At 42.8% G+C, this 23224-nt stretch overlaps 2 protein-coding genes across 6 annotated transcripts; one reads left to right on the forward strand and one right to left on the reverse strand.

Annotated features, from left to right (window-relative positions):
- LOC8076759 (putative disease resistance RPP13-like protein 3) lies at positions 657–6933 on the forward strand. Of its 5 annotated transcripts, XM_021461318.1 has the most exons (6): positions 657–1094; positions 1210–1244; positions 1524–1631; positions 1715–1887; positions 2446–3651; positions 4541–6933. In XM_021461318.1, exons 5-6 carry the CDS (start codon positions 2819–2821, stop codon positions 6639–6641), a joined length of 2934 nt encoding a protein of 977 aa, XP_021316993.1. In that variant the 5' UTR covers positions 657–1094; positions 1210–1244; positions 1524–1631; positions 1715–1887; positions 2446–2818; the 3' UTR covers positions 6642–6933. The 5 variants fall into 5 exon arrangements, with proteins under 5 accessions (XP_021316993.1, XP_021316994.1, XP_021316990.1 ...); XM_021461319.1 differs by lacking the exon at positions 1210–1244 and having other exon boundaries at positions 1507–1631; XM_021461315.1 differs by lacking the exon at positions 1210–1244.
- Positions 7471–11131, reverse strand: LOC8076760 (atherin). The gene is made up of 2 exons (XM_002450451.2): positions 9882–11131; positions 7471–8050 (listed from the first exon to the last, which is right to left on the reverse strand). The coding sequence occupies exons 1-2, from the start codon at positions 10880–10882 to the stop codon at positions 7984–7986; spliced, it is 1068 nt and encodes a 355-aa protein (XP_002450496.1). The 5' UTR covers positions 10883–11131; the 3' UTR covers positions 7471–7983.

The raw sequence follows: 23224 nt of genomic DNA on the forward strand, positions 1-23224 counted from the left end.
CCCGGCGACCGGCGTGGTGGCACCGGTGAGCGCAACCGCTGAGGGTCCCGACGAAACCCGTAAAGTGAGGCGAAGCATCGAAACCTTTCTGTTTCCCTTCTTTTTCCTCTCCGGTCAGGTGTATGTCGGGCTACTCTTCTCCTCATCCGCAAGCACCACATGCGCCCGCCCCCTGCTCGACGGAATGCCAACCCCAACGGGCGCATACAAATTGCTTCGGAGGGCGAGGATGGCGTCGGCATCATCACTCCAGGTCCAGGACGCGCTGCTCCAGCACACACCGTCCATCGTCCTGCCACCGGACGAGGTGGCTTTGACCTGGACGCGTGCTCTCCTGCCGCTGCTGCCGTGGCCTCTGGAACTGGAACTGAAGCCCTCGTCTCGTCGTCCGTAGTGCCTTTCATCCTATGGGTAACAAGGGCACGGAGGCAAGTTGTTTCCTCTGTTTTTGTTTCTTTTTTTCATATATTCACCTAATTATTGTAGTCGTCAATCTCATTCTGCCAGCATTACGATTTTGGGTTTTTGGGCACAGTAGCACTTTCGTTTTTATTTGACAAATATTATCTAATCATGGACTAACTAAGTTTAAAAGATTCATCTCGCGATTTTCAGGCAAACTGTGCAATTAGTTTTTGTTTTCATCTATATTTAATACTCCACGCATATGCCCCAAGATTCGATGTGATAGAGAATTTTAAATTTTTTTGGAAACTAAACAAGGCCTAAGATGCATACTTGTCTCATGCGTCTGCACAGGGCCAAAAGGATTTGGTCTGCCTTTTAACATGTGGGAGTGGGGAGTGTGGGACCACATTTTAGGTCCTTCTCATGGCAACAGTTTGACTTTTCCTTGAATGAAGTTTCGTCGTGCCTTCTCTATCCTTGTCCATTGTGTTGACTGCACCCTCCAAGTCTCCTTCATCAATTTGCAGAGACTGCACTGGAGCTACCAAATAAATCAGCAGTCTCTCTGCAATCTAGCTAAGCTGCAGCACCTGCCTTCTGCAGCTTTGCATCCTGAACCCCAGAAGCTGAGTTTGGGAATAATGGAGTAGGAGTAGCGGAAAAGCTGATCCAAGCTGGGATTCAAGGTACTTGCTCTTAACTCTGATCCACCAGACTTTCTAAGTAATAGATGAAAGCAGAGCACTTCATCCGTTCCTGCTTGCTTATTCACTAACCACGCGCTGCTTTGTTCTGACTCAGTCACTCTTCTCAGTGAGGAACACATACAGATGAAGGTTTGAACTGTTAATCAGCACAAGTTTCATACTGCTGCTGATTTAGCACTTTTAAGAAACCTTCAATCCTCTAATTTTAAGCTGTGAGAAACATCTTTCTAAGGCTTATTGCCTTCTGAAAATAGCGATCTCCTCGATCACTTGGCATATTTTGTGTTATTTACTGTTTGCGGTGCTAGTGAAATTCTGATTTCCTTCCATTTAGTTACATTCTTTTCTCAAACAATTTAATTAATTTTGAATGTGGCACTCTGATTCCAAGGCAAACCCACTTTTCAGAATTGAGAAGTTTTCCTGTGTGGTGCATGGTAGGCCTACACCTTCACCACACTGTTCCTGATGTTCTCACTGGAGGCCGACCTACATATGGATGATGTAGCCATGTAGGTACTGTTAGCTGTCAACATATCTTGATAGCTTCTTAATGAAATACTGGCATGGATCATTAACTGCGAAACATCAACGTGCAGGCAGTGAGAGTCAGATAACCTGCTGTCCTGTTTTTCTGAGTTGCCAAAACTGCAACCAGATAATTTGTCACACAACAATATAAGGTGGTGCTATTTCTCTAGGCATGGATTCAGGGACATCCAGGAGTCAGTACGGGAGAAGCCAAATGGGACATGGGAGGAGTATAACTGCGGTAGGGCTGCATAAAATGAATATGCATTGTTCTTTTCAACTGATATGTTACAGATTTCTTATTTATGAGTGGAATTCTCAGTAGGAATTGGCATAATCTGTAAACTTGGCAAGAGGCAAATGGGACATGGGAGGAGTATAACTGTGGTGGGGGGTGGGGGTTAGTTTTTTTAAAGGTTTAGTAATACTTAGTTCATTTGCAAACCAAAATACTTGCTCTTTACCTTTTATTAGGTGCAGAAGCATCTAAAATTCAGACTGTACATGTTCATGAATAAAACTAGTCTAACACATGGAATTTGTAGTGAAAATAATATTCAGGTTTATATTTGAAAGTATTTGAGCATTTTTTTTTCTATCGAATAAGTAGGAGAGCTGTGTGTCATTACATTATGAAGAAGATTTCTTTTGAGCGAATTTCACAAAACTACATATATTTCTGCAATATATCAATAAACTACTTATCAGAAACTCCCTTTGCGCAATTTATCAGAATGTACACTTATCCATCATCCGTTTTAAAGCTAAATGCATCATATTATATTCTTTTATGTGGCAGGCATTTGTTGTGGCTCCTTCATTTTCCGTCTGTGTTTTGACTAGATCATCCAACAGTTGTTGGCTTGTTTGTTCCTCCCTTGCTAATATCCTGGAGAAAATATGCCATTACATTTGTTGTTAAGCAAGAAGATGACAGGAAACACTGCACTTGGAGCTACCAAAAGCAGCATGGTTTTCCAGATATAGCAAAAGTGTATCCAGAAAACAGACCATCTAGCTAAGTTGCACCTATCTTCTGTAGCTCTGCATCATGAACACCAAGCTGCGATTTCGGCAGCACAGTGGAGCACAGTTGCTTGCATCCACATCAAACCACAGATAGTGAGCAAATATTAGTTCATCGTGACTGCTAGCTCTGCAACCATTGAAGCATGGATCTCGTGACCGGAGCAATCAGCAACCTCATTCTCAAGCTGGGGGAGCTGCTTAAAGAGGAATACAGGCTACAGAAGGGCTTGAGGAAGCGAGTCGAGTCTCTCCAGAAAGAGCTTGAGAGCATGAGCGCCGTCCTCTGCAAGGTGGCCCAGCTGACGCCGGACCAGCTTGATGTTCAGGTCAGGGCATGGGCCCAACAAGTCAGGATGGTGTCATATAACATGGAGGACATCCTCGACGCCTTCCTGGTTCACGTGGAGGACCAGGAGCCTGCTACCTCGAACAGATTCAAACGCCTCACGGAGAAGACGGCCAAGCTGTTCAACAAGAGCAAGGCACGCCGTATGATTTCTGATGCCATCAAAGATATCATGAAGCAACTCCAGGAGGTGGCTGACCGGCGTGCCAGGTACATGGATGGTGATATTATGGCTAAGTCTACAGTAACAATTGTTGATCCTCGCTTATCAGCTCTTTATAATGACGTGACAATGCTTGTTGGCATTGACAAGGCAAGTGATGACCTCATATCTATGCTCTCATCCCAGTGTGATGATGGGAAATATGTGAACAAGGTTAAGAAAGTCTCTGTTGTTGGACCTGGTGGAATTGGCAAGACCACTCTGGTCAAAGCAGTGTATGAGAAACTTAAAATTGATTTCGGTTGCGTAGCCTTTGTTCCTGTTGGACGGAATCCTGATATTAATAAAGTTTTGAAGGATGTTCTCATTGATCTTGACAAGCAACATTACATGACACATTTAAATATGATGATACTAGATGAAAGGCAGCTAATTGATGAGCTTCACGGATTTCTCAAGTGCAAAAGGTACACATCGCCCACCCAACACTTGGCGAGCATTATTTTATTTGATTAGTTGTACAGTTACTTCTTTATTTTATTTTTATGATCCTCTATGATCATACATCTTATGTTTAAGTCAACTATACTCAAGTGATGCCTTTACAATGTTTTGTGGAATTAAATCAGCATGTGGATAGGCCCTCTGTATAGATTATACATGAAGTAAACACTAGCTAGTGCTCATATATTCACCATATAAGTCCATATATCCATGCTCGGACAGTCAAATAACTACCTGTGTATATATCAGAAGTAATACTTGGCTAATTAAGAGAACCATAAAAGAATGGATTGGTTAACTCAAGTAAATACACTTTGTAATAGATTGATCCGTAATTTTAAATACAATTATAGGCCATCTCTGTGGTGCTGCGTATAATGCATCTGTGGTAGATCTCTAATCTGTGGTGATATTCCTGTGCTGATGAGGTTTACCATTATTTTTCAAAAAGGAAAAGAAAAGTATGGATTCACGGATCACATGAGAGTGTTAGTTTATATATACAAGTAGTTGACTGTAAACATAAAAACATCAGTTCAAAAGAAATATTTTTGTTAATGTTAGCTATACAATGGAATCTATTACATTCTGAGCATTTATTAGCCTATAGTACAATTAAGATTTAATATACTATAAAGCAACTTAATTTTCAACTAAAGCAAGACATGAGCAATATTTATTTTCCCCAATGGCTTTTATGGAGTATGAACTAGTCACTTTGCTGCTTGGTTAGGAAAAGTCCATCTGAAAATGTACAACATGCCTAGATTTATGATTGTTAATAACAGAACTGTATGAATTAATTGTCCAATAGTTTTACTGACTCAGGGATCTTTGCGCTCTCATGCATAGGTACTTCATTGTTATTGATGACATATGGGAGACACGATCTTGGGAAACAATCAAACTGGCTCTTATTGAGAACAATTGTGGAAGTAGAGTAGTGGCAACTACTCGTAACTCCAGAGTTGCCAAAGTCGATGAAGTCTACAATATAAAACCACTTTCGTATGTTGAATCTAGAAAGTTACTCTACACAAGAATATTTGGTGCTGATGCTGATTATCTTGATAAATTACCAGACAAGTTAGTATCTGATAAGATATTAAAAAGATGTGGTGGTGTACCATTAGCTATCATCACAATGGCTAATTTGTTGGTGGGTAAACGATTGGAGGAATGGCCTCAAGTGCACAACTCTATTGGGTTTAGCCATAAAGATAACCATCACACTGAGAGTACAATGAGAATATTGTCTTTTAGTTACTATGATTTGCCTTCTCATCTAAAGACCTGCTTATTATATCTAAGTATGTTTCCAGATGATTCCCCTATCAGTAAAGATCCTTTGATATGGAAATGGATAGCAGAAGGTTTTGTTCATAAGGAGAGAGGGTGTGGGTTATTTGAGGTTGGAGAGCGACACTTTGATGAGCTCAAAAATAGAAGCATAATCCAGGCAGTGGAGTTTGAAGAAGAAGAAGGCATCATACAAGGTTGTCGAGTTCATGATATGGTACTTGATCTCATCCGTTCGTTGTCAAGTGACGAGAAGTTTCTCTCAGTATTAGATGGATTAGATAGTGAAGACACATTAACAGAAAGCAGTCCACGCAGGCTAGCCCACCAAAAGAGAACTGTGGATCATAACCCTCAAGCTAGAAATACGGGCATGCCACATCTGAGGTCATTTGTTGCATGGTATTGTGCTATTGACAAGATGGTCCCACTTTTGAGCTTCCGAGTATTACGTGTGCTAGCTATTGAGTATTGCGAGTTTAAGGAAGGTTACCAACTTCAGCATCTCGGGAATTTACTTCACTTAAGGTATCTTGGACTAATAGAGACAAACATCCGTGTGCTACCAAAAGAAATAGGGCATTTAAGGTTTTTGCAGACACTCTTGTTGAACGGAACGGGGATAGAAGAACTGCCATCGAGCCTCCGGTTGCTGCCACAATTAATGTGCCTACGTGCTGACTGGAAGACGAGAGTACCAAATTGGATAGGGATGCTTACATCCCTGGAGGACCTACGGATATACCGTGGTGCTGACGACAGGTCTGCGAGGCGATTTGTGAAGGAACTGGGCAACTTAACAGGACTGCGAGTCCTCCGGGCTGGCATTGCTGTGTTGGATGAGAACATGGAGAGAGATTTGGTGAAGTCTCTATGCAATCTGAAGGAGATCCAGTATATACATGTAGAAATTATATATCCAGCTATTGATGATACCATGGATGCTTCGCCCTGGATGAGTAAAGTGAGCTGGGAGGCAGAAGGCTTTGTGTCCCCTCCAAAGCTCCGACGTCTGCTACTAGGATGCATTATGTTTCCTACACTGCCATCATGGATTATCAATCCCTCCTGTCTTCTGTCCCACTTGTGTGTTCATGTAGTTACCATCGAAGAGCAGGATCTCAAAGTCATTGGTAAGATGCCAGGGCTCCATGATCTCCTTCTTCCAACAAGCTCCACGGTGACAATCAGTAACATTGCCGAAGGTGGGTATTTCAAGAAGCTGAGGTCCTGTTCGATGCTTTCTTCAATGGTCCAGTTCCTGCGAAATGAGGACTCCAGCGTTTCATTTCATATGTGGAATGGGGAGGATGCTGTGCCCTTTGGTACTAGAAAGGATGGCGAAGGCAGTGTAGCACCTATCGTGATGCCATGCCTTGAATTTCTCGAATTCTTTTTCTTCGTCCAGACCATGAAGGATTGCAACGGTTACTGTGGCAGTATTGGTTTGGAATACCTCACCGCACTTAAGAAAGTCACCGTCAGAATTGGCTGTCAGGGTGCCTCTGTGGTGGAGGTGGAGGAAGCAGAGGCTGCACTGAGACACGCTGTACGGATCCATCCCAACCATCCCACCCTCGAGCTAATCAGACATTTTGAGGACAAGATGATCCTAGCATCCGATCAACAAGAAGTGGAGGCCACCCGGTGCTAGCAAGAGCTGGATTTTTTTTTTGTTGCTGTTTTAGTTCCTAAAAAAAAACTCTGTTTGTGAGTATCATTAACCTCTGCTTCTGGAAACCATTCAACTCTGTTTTTATACCACATGCTGTGACAACAGAGTTTGGTGGTCCGTATCAGGGTGCTACAAATCATGGATATCTGTCATACTAATTCTGTTTTTTTTACCATTTTAAAGTGTTTTGATTTGAGTTCCGTTATTTCCATTTGGACAGATTACAGATGATGAATTTAGATTATTATTCTTTCATTAAGAACTAGCTACAGATGCTTATGGCCGAAGAAGCCGAGTATGTTGCAATCGTCAATTTCTGGAAAAATTTGAGGGTTGTTTAGCTTTCTGAAAAGAAATTTTTGGGTCATGGAATTTATACCAGATCCTCTGTTCAACATCCATCCATTCGGAGATGTTGGGCCAGCAAACATAGTTATTTAGTGTTGCTCAAAAGAAAATATATAGTTAGTAATAAAAAGCCAGATTCCTGGGCTCCACCAGGCAGTCTCACCTGCAAAGCATCATCAGCCGTTGTGCTGATATGTTCTTCCCGCTCCATTCCATTTCAAGAACTGATCAGGTCTAGAAAGTCGCCTTATTTTGTCCTATACTGTTAGGGTAGGTATCATGCAAAGCAAGCGCTATATAATATATACATTGGGCCATAGGATCCAAAAGGACCTGAAAAACAAAGATATTTGTAGATCTCATGGATCTCTTCTCGTTGATCATTTGGAGGACACAAGTTTCAAAGAAAGAGAATGGCTCGTCAAGATTGTACATCATCATCGTCAAGATTGAACAACACTAAAAAAAATGGTGCGCTGATGCGTCATCATCGTCCACCACTTCTGTTTTCTATTCACAACAACTGACAAAGAATGTACATTAGCCCTGAAGTTTGTCTCAGTAACCAGAATATGTCATACGATATGTACAAATAGAAGATAGTACATGAGAGAATGTGACCGAGTCAAGAAAATACATGAGAATTTGCAAGTATTCATTGGTGTCACTAGCTCCAGTATCCTGTCCATATTGATGTTCTCTATGAAGTGTGAACCAGTCAAACTATTGTATGCTACTACACATTACATGTCCTTTTGTTTATACCATGAAGATCACATGCCAAATTGAAAGAAAAGGACGAAATTGCCGATATTTGTGTACAAAAATCAGGCACTGAATAGCATCAATTTAGGTATGAAGATTTGTTGCTTGCTTGAACTTCTTTGTGCTGTGTGACAGTGCTGATGGTTTCCATGAACATTTCACCGGAGAAGCATTTTCCCTTTTCATGGTGGCCTTTGTCGTCATCATTCTAGTCTTGGTTCACTCCGTTTTTGCCCTTGTTTGCCCTGAAGAAAGCATAGCACCCAGTCCGCTTTCTGCGCCAAAACAAATAAAGAAGAGCTGATTAGATCAGTGATTATTAGACTAGCAAGATCCTGTCATGAACTGATTTAGATATCCTCTAGTGTTTCTAAGTGGTAATGTAATGATCGTATTAGCAATAGCAGAATGAGACATAAAGCATTGCTGCTTGGGCTTCAGGTGGCAAGAAGTCAGCCTTATGCTTTGCGTGACAGAAAGTGAGGCCAAAGTAGGCCATATGAACAGATAGGTCCCAAAAGAGATGAATTGATCCAACGGACACTTACTCAAATGATGCTACAAAGATGCTAATTTCATATTAAACAACTTAACTACCGTTGCAGGTGATTATCTGATCATCTTATTTCAGGAATAGGATCATCTGACTTGAAGAAGTAATGTCACATGAGCAAAGTAATCGCGGTTTTTTTTTATGATATTAAGCTATAATCATCAGTAGCAGAAGGATGGCTCAGATCTGTCAGCTACAGCACTACCCTTAGCTACCGTGTTTGAGTGTGTTCACCAACCCATATCCCATATTTCAAGGGATAACAACTAGCACTAATCACATTTGCCCTTAGTAACCCTTGGGTTGGAATTAAAATCTAGTTAGGCTGCAATCGTTTGGCATGGAATGGTGAGCAAAAACCATTCCTGACATGAATGCTAGTGTGGTTTATATAGACAATCCTCACCAAGAACTATTCCTTGTCAGGAATAGACTGAAACGAACAAGCCCTTAATGAGCTCATAAAAAATTATCTGGCAATGCCACGACTTCAAGAAAATTAACGCCCAGTTATGAAATCTTCTAGTAAAACCATCAAGAATTTCTGGGACTAGAGGTAGGAGAAGACGACCACAGAAAGCTCCATGCGAAGTCAGTCCTGCTACGTGCTCCCTTTTGGAGTTCATATACCAAGAGAGAAGAAACCTAAAGCAGCAGGAAGGAATTGACAGCAAAGCTGGATTGTGATGCAACAAGAAGTGACTTCAAGCGACGACTCTGCCTGCCGTGTTGACCGGTTTTATCTCCGTTCCATGCTTGCTGACTTCACAATAGGAAATAATCGTGGCATGCTTAGCAGCCTAAACCGGCCGTCAGGCCGTGCAGTGTTTTTCACATCAGACGTATTCAGTGACAAATTAGATGGCTGTGCTTCCTTTGATCCAGTCTAATCCTACCATCTCCATCCTTGGAACCGTATAGGTGGTTCAGTGTGTACCTCTGACTTCAGTAGCTGCCATTTTTTTTTCCAAAAGTGTGTTCTTTGTTTTTTTGTTTTGTTTTGGACGTTCTAGAAGACTACTAGAAGTCCAGAACAGCTGCTTGTCTCCTCCATCAGTTGAAAAAAGTTTGTTTGCTCCAATTTTTTTATTAGATTAGAAAATAAATTTCTTCTAGAACAGATTTTTGTCTTCTCTTGCATCCGTTGAAAAAGGTTCCTTTTATCTTTATCTGTCTATCTTTAATGCCAAAGCCAAAATTTCCTCCGTTTTCTGTTTCTCAAGGAAAACTGAACAATACGGAGGTTGAAACATGCTGGTTCCTTCCTGAACTTATTTCAGCTTATTTCTTTCTACTACTCTTTAAAACCGCTCTAAGAGATAATCGGAACTAGCAGCCAAGAAGATGCAGCAACCTGAATTTCACTGAAATTGCCCAACCCAAGAATCTAAGAACCACCGAAACAAATTTGTGTAATTTTCATTTCAATAATGAATTGATGAATCTGTAAAGAAATTACCAAAAAAAATCTGCCAGACCACCTGATGTAGTACTGTTAAACTAAAACTTGATGATGAACTAATTTAAAAGTTGAAGGGAAAGGAGTTCGTTACCTGCTCCAACTCCTAACCGGCGCTCTGGGATTGGCACCGCCATTGACGACATTCCTGACGCTGGCGGCGCTGCTGCTGTTGCTATTGCTGCTGCCGGTGCTGCTGGTCCGGCTGCTGCTCCCGGCCTCGCTGAACTCGCTCTTGGTCCACCACTCCTCCTCCTGCGCCGCGGCCGCCGGCACCAGCACCGGCACCGGCACCGCCTCCTTCTTCCCCTGCTTCTTCTTCTTCTTCTTCTTGCCGTCGTCGGGCTTGGGCGAGACCTTCTTCTTCTTGCCGCCGCCCATGGAGAGCGGGAGGAAGAGCTTGATGAGCAAGCCGGTGTCGAGGCTGACGCTGCGTTCCAGGTTCCGGCTCCGCTGCTTCCGCATCATCGTCCTCTGCTTCCTCCCCTGCTTCTTCTTGCCGCCGCCGTCCTCGGCGTCCGTCGCCGCCGCGACGACGGCGGGCTCGTCCTTCTTCTCCTGCGCACCCGCGGGGACGGGGACGGCGACAGCAGCGCGGGTTGTGTGGTGGTGCCTCCCGGCGGTGGTAGGCGGCGGTGGAGGAGAGGGAGACGGAGGAGCGCGAGGCGGGGACGGGGGCGACGGGTGGTGCTCGACGATGTCGCGGAGCGAGAGCTCGTATGCGGACTCGGGGAGGCCCCGGACGAGGTCGAGCATCTCGCGGCGGTACCCCGCGATGGCCTGCGCCCGCGACGGCGAGCTCCCCGCCGACGCCGGGTACTGCCGGTGGTGGTGGTGGTGCGACTGCGACTGCGCCTGCGTCCACAGCTGCGGCGACGGCGTGCCCGACCCGGACCCAGACCCGCCAGAGCTGCAGTAGTTCGTCTCCGGCGAGGCCTGCAGCGACGCCTGCAGCCACCGCACCTCCTCCTCCTCCTCGTCCCCGTACCGCGGCGCCGGTATCGGGTTGCTCGCCGGCGGCCGCGGCGGTAGTCCCCCGCGCGCCGGCGACGCCGAGCCTGCCTGGAAGCTGAACTCCGGCCGCCGATGATGCATGGCCTGGCCAGCCAAGAACGAAGCCGATCGGTCGGTCGGTTCCCGTCAGACTACAGAGAGAGAGAGATGTGTGTGTTTCCGTGCCGCGCGTGGGGGGGAGGGGAAGGTGGAGGCGGGGAAGATGAGACGGTTGGGTAATAACAACGGCGGCGTCGAGTTGAGTCGAGTCGAGCGGCAGCGGAAGCAGAGGAGGGTGGTGGTGAGGTGAGCGGAAAGCGATGGCGGGCGACGTGCGGGGTGGGTGCGCGGAGTCGTCGCGGGGATTTAAATTCGCGCTAATTTTCGGCGGCTTTAAATTCGCGTACCGGGAGGGATTCAGGGATGGGAAGAACACGGCACGACGTGGCGGCTTTTTATTATCATTTCCGGTGCAGTTAGGGTCTGTTTAGTGTAGTGAGCTACTATTTTTTCTGTCAAATATTTTTTTAAAACATATTTATAGGTGAAGCTATTTTTCTTCTTATCTCACGAAGATATTAGTTAGGATGGAACTTAAAAAAAAAAGTAGCTTATTCTAACTCTCTCTCATTTATTTTTTTTCATCCATGCATAAAGCTGTTGATGAAGCTATTTCGTTAAATAATTTTTTTGAAACAGCTTAACTTTACTTAGAAAATTACTCATAAAGTTCTTTTCTAACTGAGTTGTATCAAACAAAGGCTAATTAAATGAAGACATGGCACGGTTCACACTTTACGCCGTGGGACTCTGTCTGTCTCCTTGTCAAACAGAGTCACGTGTTGGTGCGAGAGATACAACTAGTGATGATCCAGGTGACACGTGTTGGACACAGAATATAATCGGAATGCCAAGAATTCAGAAACACATCTTGTTTTTACTTCTACACGTTTTTGGTGACAAGAAGACGCAAGTGACTGAGATATGATCTTGGTGTGTGACACGTGTTAATATGTTATACACCGGATTTATTTATCAAGTGTTTGAAGAGCTAGGGGTAGCTACCATTCACGGTCGTCGATTGTCATTGTAGCCCGGGCGATCGCATGCATATACGTATGCATGTTGGGTTTGGTTGCCTGAGATGGGCAGGATCGTTGCTGGCAGATCACAAGCTGTATGTCAGGTCACAAACCGAAAAAAATATCACTCTCTTAGAGCAATTCCAAGAGCTTTGCTAAAATTAGTAGTCAAAGTTCATTGTTTAGCCATTTTGTAAAATAGAAAACTTCTTAAAAAAGAAGAAGTCCGAAACAACTTTGCTATTTTACAAAATCGGATAGCTTGTCAGTGGTTGGCGAAAATCAAGGAATAGCCAACTTTCTATTTTACAAAATCAGATAACACATCTGTTGGAGTCTACTTTTTGCTATACAAATTCTAAAATAGCCTCCACAACGAGAATAGCCAAACTCTCGGAATTGCTCTTATGAATGCTCGCATACATGCATACTCTATTATCAGAGTTTTCGCCAAAATAAAGCGCCCCTAGATTTTGACATCGGCGAAGTCAGTATAACCGTCACATTGTTAACGTACATGTACATCATCTGTCGCTAAATGAAAGGCCTAATTACCGAGTGCTAAATTATTTGTAGAGTGCAATATTTCGAGCAGTCGACAAACAAGCTCTTTGTTGAGTGTTAAAAAAAAATTTGTCGACTTTTTTTTTACGCTCGGCAAAGAACTTGTTTACCGAGTGTTTTTTTTGCACTCGGCAAACAACTACTTTGCCAAGTATTTCTTTGTGGCACTCGACAAATAGTTTGTTTGCCGAGTGTTTTTTTTTTGCACTCAACAAATAGCTGCTTTGCCGAGTGTTTTTTTTTTTGCACTCGGCAAAGAGTTGCTTCAAAGCATATTTTGATGCAATAAATTAACTCAAATGAAAAGGTTTTCTACTATAAAGTTATATAACTTTTCAAGATCTACAACTTTTATTTTAGTTATTTTTTCATTCGATAAAGTGATAGTAGCGTTGTTCACAATACATCTCTCTCCTAAGTTTCATGAAACTTCAATAGAGATATATAAGATTTGTGAACAATGTTAGAACTACCATGTCGCATGAACAAATGACCAAATAACTAAAATAAACTTTGTAGATCTTGAAAAGTTATAGAATTTTGTAGTTGACAATTATTTCATTTGAGTTCATCTTGTCATGCAAAACTACGTTTGAATTTCAAAATTTTAAAACTTGAATTTTTCAAACGACCTCGAATGGAAAAACAACATAAATAAAAAATGTAGATCTCAAAAAATTATGAAACTTGTAGTTAAAAACTTTTTCATTTGAGTTCATCTTGTCATGCAAAACTACATTTGAATTTCTCTTCGTTATTCTTTTGGTTTTTTTGGTTTTTTATTTTGCATAGTGTTTTTTACCGAGTATTTGTTTAGCACTAAACAAAGTGCTCTTTACCGTTAAAATTTTGGCAACTGCTCTTTGTTTTTAGGTTCTTTTTGGTTTTTTATTTTGCAGAGTGTTTTTTATTGAGTGTTTGTTTAATACTCAGCAAAGAGCTCTTTAGCGTCAAAATTTTGACAAGTACTCTTTGCCGAGTGTCGAGTGTATTTGAGGTTTTGCCAAGTACTGAATCCGGTAGTGTAAATTCCTAAAACAGAAACTAAAAAACTGCAAGCACCATGCAAGGTCAAAGAAAGCTTGTACACTGATAAGTGCATCCAAAAATGTTGAAAGCTCTTCTACTTATATATCTTATGTAATTCAACAAAACTTTTATCACATAACTGTGTATATACACTATGTTATAAATATTTTGACCATTCTTAATTAAGGCGTAGAACCGTGCCTTTTAGTACAAAATGAAAGTTCCAGCAGTTTATGCAGAAACTACAGTAAAAAGTTCTATACAACCTGCAACATACTAGCGGTCGATTATTGTAACATCCCAAAAATTCGCATTCAAAAATCACTCGCATTAAAAATTATTTTCAAAATATATTTTAGAAACTATAAAATAATTTGAGCTCTATAGTATCTCCATCTAATCCATCCATATTTATTTTTCGCGCACAAATAATAGCAAGTACCAGCAAGCTTACATGCGAGAAAACATAGCAGTGCACCTACACGAATATATATCTCATGCATGCATGCAGGACATGCCACCGACCATTTGCATGCACCTGCATGCAAGGACACGGTGATTAGGCACCGTCCATTTGCATGCAACGTGCATGCAAATGGGACATCGTCCTTTGCATGAAAATTAGGCACCGTCCACCGTCCTGTCGTCCTGTGTAGCCATGCACTACAGTAGCAATTCTAATGGCCACGAGCTGAGCACTCTGGCCTATAAAAAGGCACTCTCGGGTGCTCACTCTCACCACCCGAGAAACACGTTCACTCACTCACTCACTCACTCACTCACTCACTCACTCACTCACTCACTCGCTCTCACTTCGCGTATACCGTATACGGCCATACGCACAAGCCGAGCTCGACTGTCGTCGCAAGACGAGGTGAGCAGCTCATGAGCATCTCCTTGCTCTTCTCTGTCTTTCTGTAGTATTTTTCTGTATTTTTCCATGTATTTGTCTGTACCGGTTCACTGCCAAGAACTCCACGAATAGAACCATGACATACAGAAGAGTTCTAATGACCCCTGCTAATTTCTCTCTAACCATGCATGTGTGGGCCAAGCATTAACTCCAAATAGTACATGCATGCAACATGCACTACCAGCCAAACAAATGCCCACGTGAAGCATACATTCCTTAATCATCGTTAGCCTTTTTCGCATGATTAAATTCCGACCATTTCACAAATGCCACATGCTAACTCTGATTTTAATAATTCTTTTTCCTAAATTCATTTAAAATCATGATCTACCTCCCATATTAATTTCATGATTTTTGGAGCTCATTTGAATTTATATGATTATTTATCTGTGCCTGTTGTCTTTGTCGTTCGTCACGTATTTTAGCTGACGGAGTGAACGAGCCGGAAAACGAGAACGTTGGAGACGAGTACCGCGAGTTTGACGCCGAGGACTCGGACTGTCAGCAAGAGTTTGCTGAGGACGCCGACGGAGGCAAGTCCAACCGATCCCCTTTGATGCATATTGATCCTATTTTTAAACACAACCCGTAGAAGCCGTTTTAAATATTGCATGTACGATATATGTACGAAGTATTTTTGCTGCTTAGTTAAAACCTGTTGAATAGCCATCCTTGAATTGATATTACCCGGTAATTGTCTTGTTCGAACCTAGGAACAAATAATATGCTACGACAGAAATATTATTATTTAGTATGCTTAGGACTTGTTACTCATCCTGGATACTCATCGCTATATTTTCCCAAATATAATGATTTTAAAAGTAAAAGGTGTGAGTGGTGAAAATAAATTGTGGGTATTGTGAAAGGGTTAATGAACAAGTTACAGATGTGATTACTATGGAGATGGGGCGGATGGGATCTCTTTTGGGGATGCCCTGGTGTTGTGGCTTATACCTTGCGGGGTTAAGCGTGAAGATATCCGCCTTGTCTCGATTAAGGACTGAGTTGATGATTCATCTTGCCTAACTCATTTATCGTACAACCACTCGCCTTGCATGGGAAAGGCTTAGTCTAAATCCCTCTAGTTAGTATGGCAATCACCTGGAGGCAGGTGTGCAACGGGACACTAAGTGATGTATGTGAAATTGTGGAATTGTATGAAAAGAGCTTTGTGAATTATTGTGGTATCATGAGATGTGGCCTTAGTGTTCCCGTGGTGAGCGCCATTACTTAGCTATGGAGGGTAATGACTTTGATGGATCTGTGCTTGCACGACGGTGTAAGTTATGGTATCCTACTTGTGGGAAAAGTGTACAACGTCTGCAGAGTGTAAATCTATCTGGATAGCCGTGTCCGCGGTCTCGGACGGGTTATGGTTCGGTTTCAACAACTAGATGGATTGGGATGAGTGAAAACATGAGAGTGAGTGTGATTTTAGAAATAAATGGTTGACTGCCATTGTGTTGTGGGAACAAGGGTTCAACAACACTTAAAATTGTGATCAAACCCCCATTTTTTTAGAAATACTATCATATGTGGAAAAAGAGGTCTTTTACAACAGTATTTGTGAAATGAAACCTTGCATGTGTAAAAAGATAACTTTATGCAAATAGAACTAAGCCTCATCCTTGATTTATCCATATGCATATATACTGTTATCCCCTTCCGTAGGGTAAGGTTGGATTTGCTGAGTACTTTGTACTCACCCTTGCTTTATTAAACAGAGGAAGATCCGGACTTCGATCCCGAAGTGGCGTTCGAGTAAGGTCGTGTCTGCACCCAACTAAGCCTGTGGCATTGGGACTCGTCAGATGTTCGATGGCGATATCGTTTGTTTCTAGGTCCTTTGGACCTATGTTGTATTTTGGTGTCTTATTATTATAGCATGCCTTCATTGTCCACGCTTATCGAGACTACTGCGCTGAAACTTATCTGATGTAATAAATGTGTTACTAGCCTCCTGGGACTAGTATTGTATCACATTTGAGTTCCTGGTTTACCAGGGGCGCTTCAGGTGGTATCAAAGTCGTAGTTGGCTGTAGGACGCGACCTTAGGCTTTTCTGGACCAGTATTTTACTAAATAAATATATTTTACAAAAGTTCTTACCCTCTTCCCTCTATTTGAAAAAAATATTTACTCTCATCTATTTCTCTCAGATGGCAGAAGGTGTTTGGACCAGCAGTTACTGTCTAAGTGTAGAAGGCTTTCCCAAGCTCTTGTATGCTACCATGCAGAAACTTGGAATCAAGGATCGTCCAGAATATGAAGGCAGAGAATATGAAGAGCATGAGACCGAGCGGTGTGAAGTTACCGTCTATATTGGGAAAAGTGAGGACTTCCCTAACATAGCTGAAGCTTGGAGTATGACTGCGACCGGATTTCGGTTTGCAGATACATATCAAGCCGTCGCCCGCAAAGCCTTGAGGTACCTATGCCAGATCTACGAGAAGCCCATCACCCGTACACCCATGAGGTTCTTTCCACCCGACGAAAAAGATCGACCAGTTTGGAGGACCCGCATGGAGCTCTTGCAAGGACGTTACTCACTTGAAGATGACCCAACTGTGGTATTCATGACCACATACCTACTTGCTCTAGATAAGCAATACGATGAGCAGGCCTCAGAGTTAAGGAAGTGCATCCATCGTGCGGAGGAAGCCGAGATCATAGTTAGAAAGCTCCATGTGCAGCTTGCGGAAGCTCAGGCCCAAGCAGCTGCAGCCGAGAGTCGTGAAACTGCCATTGCTGAAGTCTTGAAGGCAGCTGAAGACCGCCATGCTCAGGAGTTGAAGGATGCCTACCTTATCACTAGGATCAAAAGAAGGATGTTAGCAGAGGAAGACCAAGAGCCCATAGTCCTAAAAGGTATCCCAATCATGTCCCTAAAAACAAAAAGCAAGATGGACATAGAAGGGCCATCAGCTCCCCCACCCACAGAAGCCTCTCATGAAGCTTTAGAGTTGGAGCCCAGTAAGGAAGAAGGATTTCCCCTCCTCACCCAGCCACCACCAAAGGAAGACGGTGACCCACCTCTTAGTCCAAAAGAAGAACCACAAATGCCGGAAGCATGATCCTCCTCAACACCAAGGGAATGAAGCCGTTCTGTCCGAAGAAGTTGAAGAATAGTAGCACCTAGTTCCTCCTTATGTCTTGGGGAAGTGAAGTTTACTTCACTTTTGTTCAACCCCCCCAAAGTAGATGAACCGTATTGTAGTACGCTTATTTCCTCCATTACTATGTTGTAAACCACCCTCTTATTCAAAATATATATTTGTGCTTGTTGGTTGTGCTAAATAATTGAGTGCTCTATGTTGTTCCCCTACGGGATAGCAAGTGTTAAAACTTGCACCTTTTTAAAATATAACGCCGTAACAAAAAAAACAACATCACTCAATAGATCTAACCCTTATCTAATGCTTTCTCATCTTAACCAACAGATGCCTCCCAAACCAGCTACCCGCTCTCAACCAAGTGGTCGTGCAGCTAGTAGGCAAAGCCAAAATCCAAATGGAAGTCAAGCCAATGCAAATGTTGACGGTATTCATGAAGATGAAGTGAGTCAGACTAGGAACCATAATGAAGGAGATGACTTGCCCCCTCCTCCAGTAATTGACTTAGTACAAGTCATGGCAACTCAGACTCGCCTTCTGGAGACCTTGGCTCAAGGCATGAACCGCCCTAGGAACAACCGTGGAGCCGGAGTCCAAGACAAGATGACTGAGTTCATGAGGCTTAAGCCACCCACCTTTACTGGATCTGACAACCCCATGGAAGCAGATGATTGGCTTAAGGTGATTGAAAGGAAGTTGGACACAATCCACTGCGATGGAAGGGATAGAGTTCTGCTAGCATCTCATCAGCTGACAGGAATTGCCCTTTCTTGGTGGGAAGCCTATAGTGGAGCTGTGGACAATGCCAACACGATCACATGGGAAGAATTTGTGGATGAATTCCGCCGGTACCACATTCCAGATGGAATCATGAAGCTGAAGGCTAATGAATTTCGCAACTTGAAGCAAGGAAATAAAACCCTGAGTGAATACATCTTCCAATTCACTGAGTTGTCTCGCTATGCCCCAGAATTGGTCAACACTGATGCTAAGAAGCAGACAAAGTTCATAGAAGGATTGACCTGTGAGCTTAGAACCCTCATGACCCCACAGATCTATCCAGACTTCAACACTTTGATGAACAGGACCATTCTGACTGATGTGGCCAAGACTGAAGAAAAGAAAGAAAACAAGCGCAAGTTTCTGGAGCGCAAGGTTCAAGATGGTGCTAGATCCCAGAGGCTGAAAACCTTCAGCCAACCAAGCCAGCGGACTCAAGCCCCAATGCAGTTTCGCTCTCCTGCTAGTGTCTCCAATAACCAAATGCAGTCATCATATCAACCCAAGACAACCTATCAGAATCAAACTTATGGCAAGACTCAACAGAACAGCATTGGTCAAGTCACAAACAATGTTAGGACTTGCTTTAATTGCCATGAGACTGGACACTACATCGCCAACTGTCCCTACAAGAACAACCCACCAGCAGTATCCACTCAGTCCCACACTGTTAATGGACCAAGACCTGCAGTGTCTGGAGTCAACCGTGGTTTCCCTCGCAACAATAGCAACACCAACAATAATAGCCAGATGATGAAGCAACCTCAACAATCCTATGGTAGAGCCCGTGTCAACCATATTCATGCTCAGGATGCTCAGACTGCTTCAGGAGTGGTACTTGGTGAGTTCTTAGTCGATTCAGTACTTGCAACAGTATTATTTGATTCTGGAGCATCACATTCATTCATATCATCAAGTTTTGTTGAGAAGCATCAAATACCCACAGTACTACTAAAGTTACCCCTAATAACCCGAACACCTGGGTCTGACATCAAATGTCATCTAGGTTGTTCAAATGTAAGGATCATTCTAAGTGGGGTAGTTTTCTTAGCAGACTTAGTAGTGCTCAAGTCTAAAGGAATAGATGTTATCCTTGGAATGGATTGGTTAACCAGACATAATGGAATTATTAGTTGTGCAACCAAGGAAGTATCATTAGTTGACCATGAAGGGATTAAAGTGAAATGCCAAACCCGAGGGTCTAAAGTTAATCCAATGGTCTTCAACTTGGATGCAAGGACCATAGAGGAAGTACCAATAGTGCAAGAATACCCTGATGTATTCCCTGAGGAACTATCTGGAATGCCACCAGACAGGGATATAGAGTTCATCATTGATCTTATCCCCGGGACTGCCCCCATAGCCAAGAGACCTTACAGAATGGCTCCGGCAGAGTTAGCTGAACTGAAAGAGCAGCTAAGAGACTTGCAGCAGAAAGGTTATATTAGACCTAGTTCTTCACCATGGGGAGCCCCAGTCTTGTTTGTAAAGAAGAAAGATGGAAGTATGAGGATGTGTGTGGATTATAGGTCCCTAAATGAAGTCACCATCAAGAATAAGTATCCCCTGCCAAGGATAGATGACCTTTTTGATCAGCTTAAAGGAGCCAAGTATTTCTCTAAGATTGATTTGAGATCGGGTTATCACCAGCTCAAGATCAAGAATAGTGATGTTCCCAAGATAGCTTTTGTAACCAGATATGGACAATATGAGTTTACAGTGATGTCCTTTGGGTTAACTAATGCCCCTGCCTATTTCATGAACCTCATGAATAAGGTATTCATGGAAGAGTTAGATAAGTTTGTTGTAGTCTTCATTGATGACATACTTATCTACTCTAAGAGTGCTGAAGAACATGGGCAACACTTGAGAGTAGTGTTGGAAAAGCTAAGAAGACACAAGTTGTATGCTAAATTCAGCAAGTGTGAATTTTGGCTTGAGAAGGTTGCATTTCTAGGCCACATCTTGACAGCTGAAGGAGTTGCAGTCGACCCTGAGAAAGTAGAAGCTGTCTCCCATTGGCAGCAACCCACCAATGTGAGTGAGGTTAGAAGTTTTCTTGGATTAGCTGGATATTATCGAAGGTTTATAGAAGGATTTTCCAAGATAGCCAGACCCATGACAGAGCTTCTTAGGAAGGATACGAAATTCACTTGGATAGAATCATGTGAGAAGAGTTTCCAAGAGTTGAAGAAGAGACTGACAACAGCACCAGTGTTAACTTTGCCAGACATTCACCAAGATTTCATCATATACTGTGATGCATCAAGACAAGGTTTAGGATGTGTTCTCATGCAAGGAGGAAAAGTGGTTGCTTATGCATCCCGTCAGCTTAGACCTCATGAGCAAAATTACCCTACCCATGATTTGGAGTTAGCAGCAATAGTACATGCTCTCAAGATTTGGAGGCACTACCTCATTGGAAACAAGTGTGAAATCTACACTGATCACAAGAGTTTGAAGTACATCTTCACACAGTCAGACTTGAACCTAAGGCAAAGAAGATGGTTAGAATTAATCAAGGACTATAACCTTGAGATTCATTACCACCCAGGAAAGGCCAACGTGGTAGCAGATGCCCTAAGCAGAAGGTCATATGGTCAGCAGTTGGTGCCTAAGAACACTCACCTACAAGAAGAGATAGCACGGTTGAACATGCATATAGTACGCCAACCTCAAAATGGCAGTCTGATGGTGCAGCCAACTCTTGTGGAAGAAATCAAGCAGACACAACATAAGGATAAGGATCTAATGAAGATTCGTGAGCAAACTGGAGAAAATAAAGCTCCATACTTTAGAGTGGATAACAAAGGAGTATTGTGGTATAAAAACAGGATTTGTGTGCCCAAGGAGGGAAAGTTTCAAGAATTAATCCTTGATGAAGCCCATAACTCAGCTTATTCTATCCACCCTGGTGCCACCAAGATGTATATGGACTTAAAAGAAAGATATTGGTGGAATGGCATGAAAGCTGATGTGGCACGATTTGTTGCACAATGTGATGTATGCCAAAGGGTTAAAGCAGAGCATCAGAAACCAGCAGGCTTGCTCCAGCCATTGCCTATTCCTGTTTGGAAATGGGATGAGATAGGCATGGATTTTGTGAATGGATTACCCAAAACTCTGAAAGGAAATGATTCAATATGGGTAATAGTGGACCGCCTTACCAAGGTTGCTCACTTCATACCTGTGCGCACCAAGTATAGTGGAGACAAATTGGCCCAGTTATATGTGGATAACATAGTCAAATTGCATGGTGTGCCAAGTAGGATTGTATCTGACCGAGGTACCCAATTTACCTCTAAGTTCTGGAAAAGTTTGCATGAAGCTATGGGAACCAATCTAGATTTTAGCTCAGCTTATCATCCTCAAACAGATGGCCAGACTGAAAGAGTAAATCAGATTATGGAAGATATGCTAAGAGCATGTGTGCTCACATATGGTAAAGATTGGGAGAAAAGCCTAACTTATGCAGAGTTCTCCTATAATAACAGTTACCAAGCTAGTTTGGGCATGTCACCTTTTGAGGCTCTGTATGGAAGAAAATGTAGAACCCCATTGATGTGGTCAGAAGTTGGAGAACGAACCTTGCTTGGACCAGCCCTTATAAAAGAAGCAGAAGATCGTGTAGCTGAAATCAGAGAAAAATTGAAAGAGGCACAATCACGTCAAAAGAGCTATTCTGATAAAAGAAGGAGAGTTAAGTTTTGCAGTTGGAGATTTTGTGTATGTCAAAGTCTCTCCTATTCGAGGAACTCGAAGGTTCCAAGTTAGAGGCAAGCTAGCACCACGGTATATTGGACCATATCAAGTATTACAGAGGATTGGAGCTGTAGCCTATCGTGTTCGGCTACCTGAAGAAATGTCAGATATACACAATGTGTTTCATGTCTCCCAATTGAAGAAATGTCTCAGAGTACCAGAGGAACAAATATCGCCAGATACAGTTAATTTACAAGATGACCTAAGATATCAAGAAGTGCCAATAAAAATCCTAGATACAGTCACCAAGCAAACTCGAACGACAACAGTCTGAATTTGTCGTGTTCAATGGAGTAGACACACTGAAGCGGAAGCAACATGCCTTGAGAAAAGAGTTTCCCCATCTATTTAGGACCCAGCCGAATTTCGAGGACGAGATTTCTTTTAAGTGGGGTAGGTTTGTAACATCCCAAAAATTCGCATTCAAAAATCACTCGCATTAAAAATTATTTTCAAAATATATTTCAGAAACTATAAAATAATTTGAGCTCTATAGTATCTCCATCTAATCCATCCATATTTATTTTTCGCGCACAAATAATAGCAAGTACCAGCAAGCTTACATGCGAGAAAACATAGCAGTGCACCTACACGAATATATATCTCATGCATGCATGCAGGACATGCCACCGACCATTTGCATGCACCTGCATGCAAGGACACGGTGATTAGGCACCGTCCATTTGCATGCAACGTGCATGCAAATGGGACATCGTCCTTTGCATGAAAATTAGGCACCGTCCACCGTCCTGTCGTCCTGTGTAGCCATGCACTACAGTAGCAATTCTAATGGCCACGAGCTGAGCACTCTGGCCTATAAAAAGGCACTCTCGGGTGCTCACTCTCACCACCCGAGAAACACGTTCACTCACTCACTCACTCACTCACTCACTCGCTCTCACTTCGCGTATACCGTATACGACCATACGCACAAGCCGAGCTCGACTGTCGTCGCAAGACGAGGTGAGCAGCTCATGAGCATCTCCTTGCTCTTCTCTGTCTTTCTGTAGTATTTTTCTGTATTTTTCCATATATTTGTCTGTACCGGTTCACTGCCAAGAACTCCACGAATAGAACCATGACATACAGAAGAGTTCTAATGACCCCTGCTAATTTCTCTCTAACCATGCATGTGTGGGCCAAGCATTAACTCCAAATAGTACATGCATGCATGCAACATGCACTACCAGCCAAACAAATGC

The sequence above is a fragment of the Sorghum bicolor genome, chromosome 5 (assembly GCF_000003195.3).
Source record: "Sorghum bicolor cultivar BTx623 chromosome 5, Sorghum_bicolor_NCBIv3, whole genome shotgun sequence".
NCBI lineage: Eukaryota > Viridiplantae > Streptophyta > Magnoliopsida > Poales > Poaceae > Sorghum > Sorghum bicolor.

Excerpts from the sequence above, each read along its gene's own strand:
- LOC8076759 (XM_021461318.1), top strand. The coding sequence starts at position 2,819 with ATGGATCTCGTGACCGGAGCAATCAGCAACCTCATTCTCAAGCTGGGG. Across the intron at positions 3,652-4,540 it reads GGATTTCTCAAGTGCAAAAG|GTACTTCATTGTTATTGATG; the intron begins GTACACATCGCC and ends TCTCATGCATAG.
- LOC8076760 (XM_002450451.2), bottom strand. The coding sequence starts at position 10,882 with ATGCATCATCGGCGGCCGGAGTTCAGCTTCCAGGCAGGCTCGGCGTCG. Across the intron at positions 8,051-9,881 it reads CCGGTTAGGAGTTGGAGCAG|AAAGCGGACTGGGTGCTATG; the intron begins GTAACGAACTCC and ends GTTTTGGCGCAG.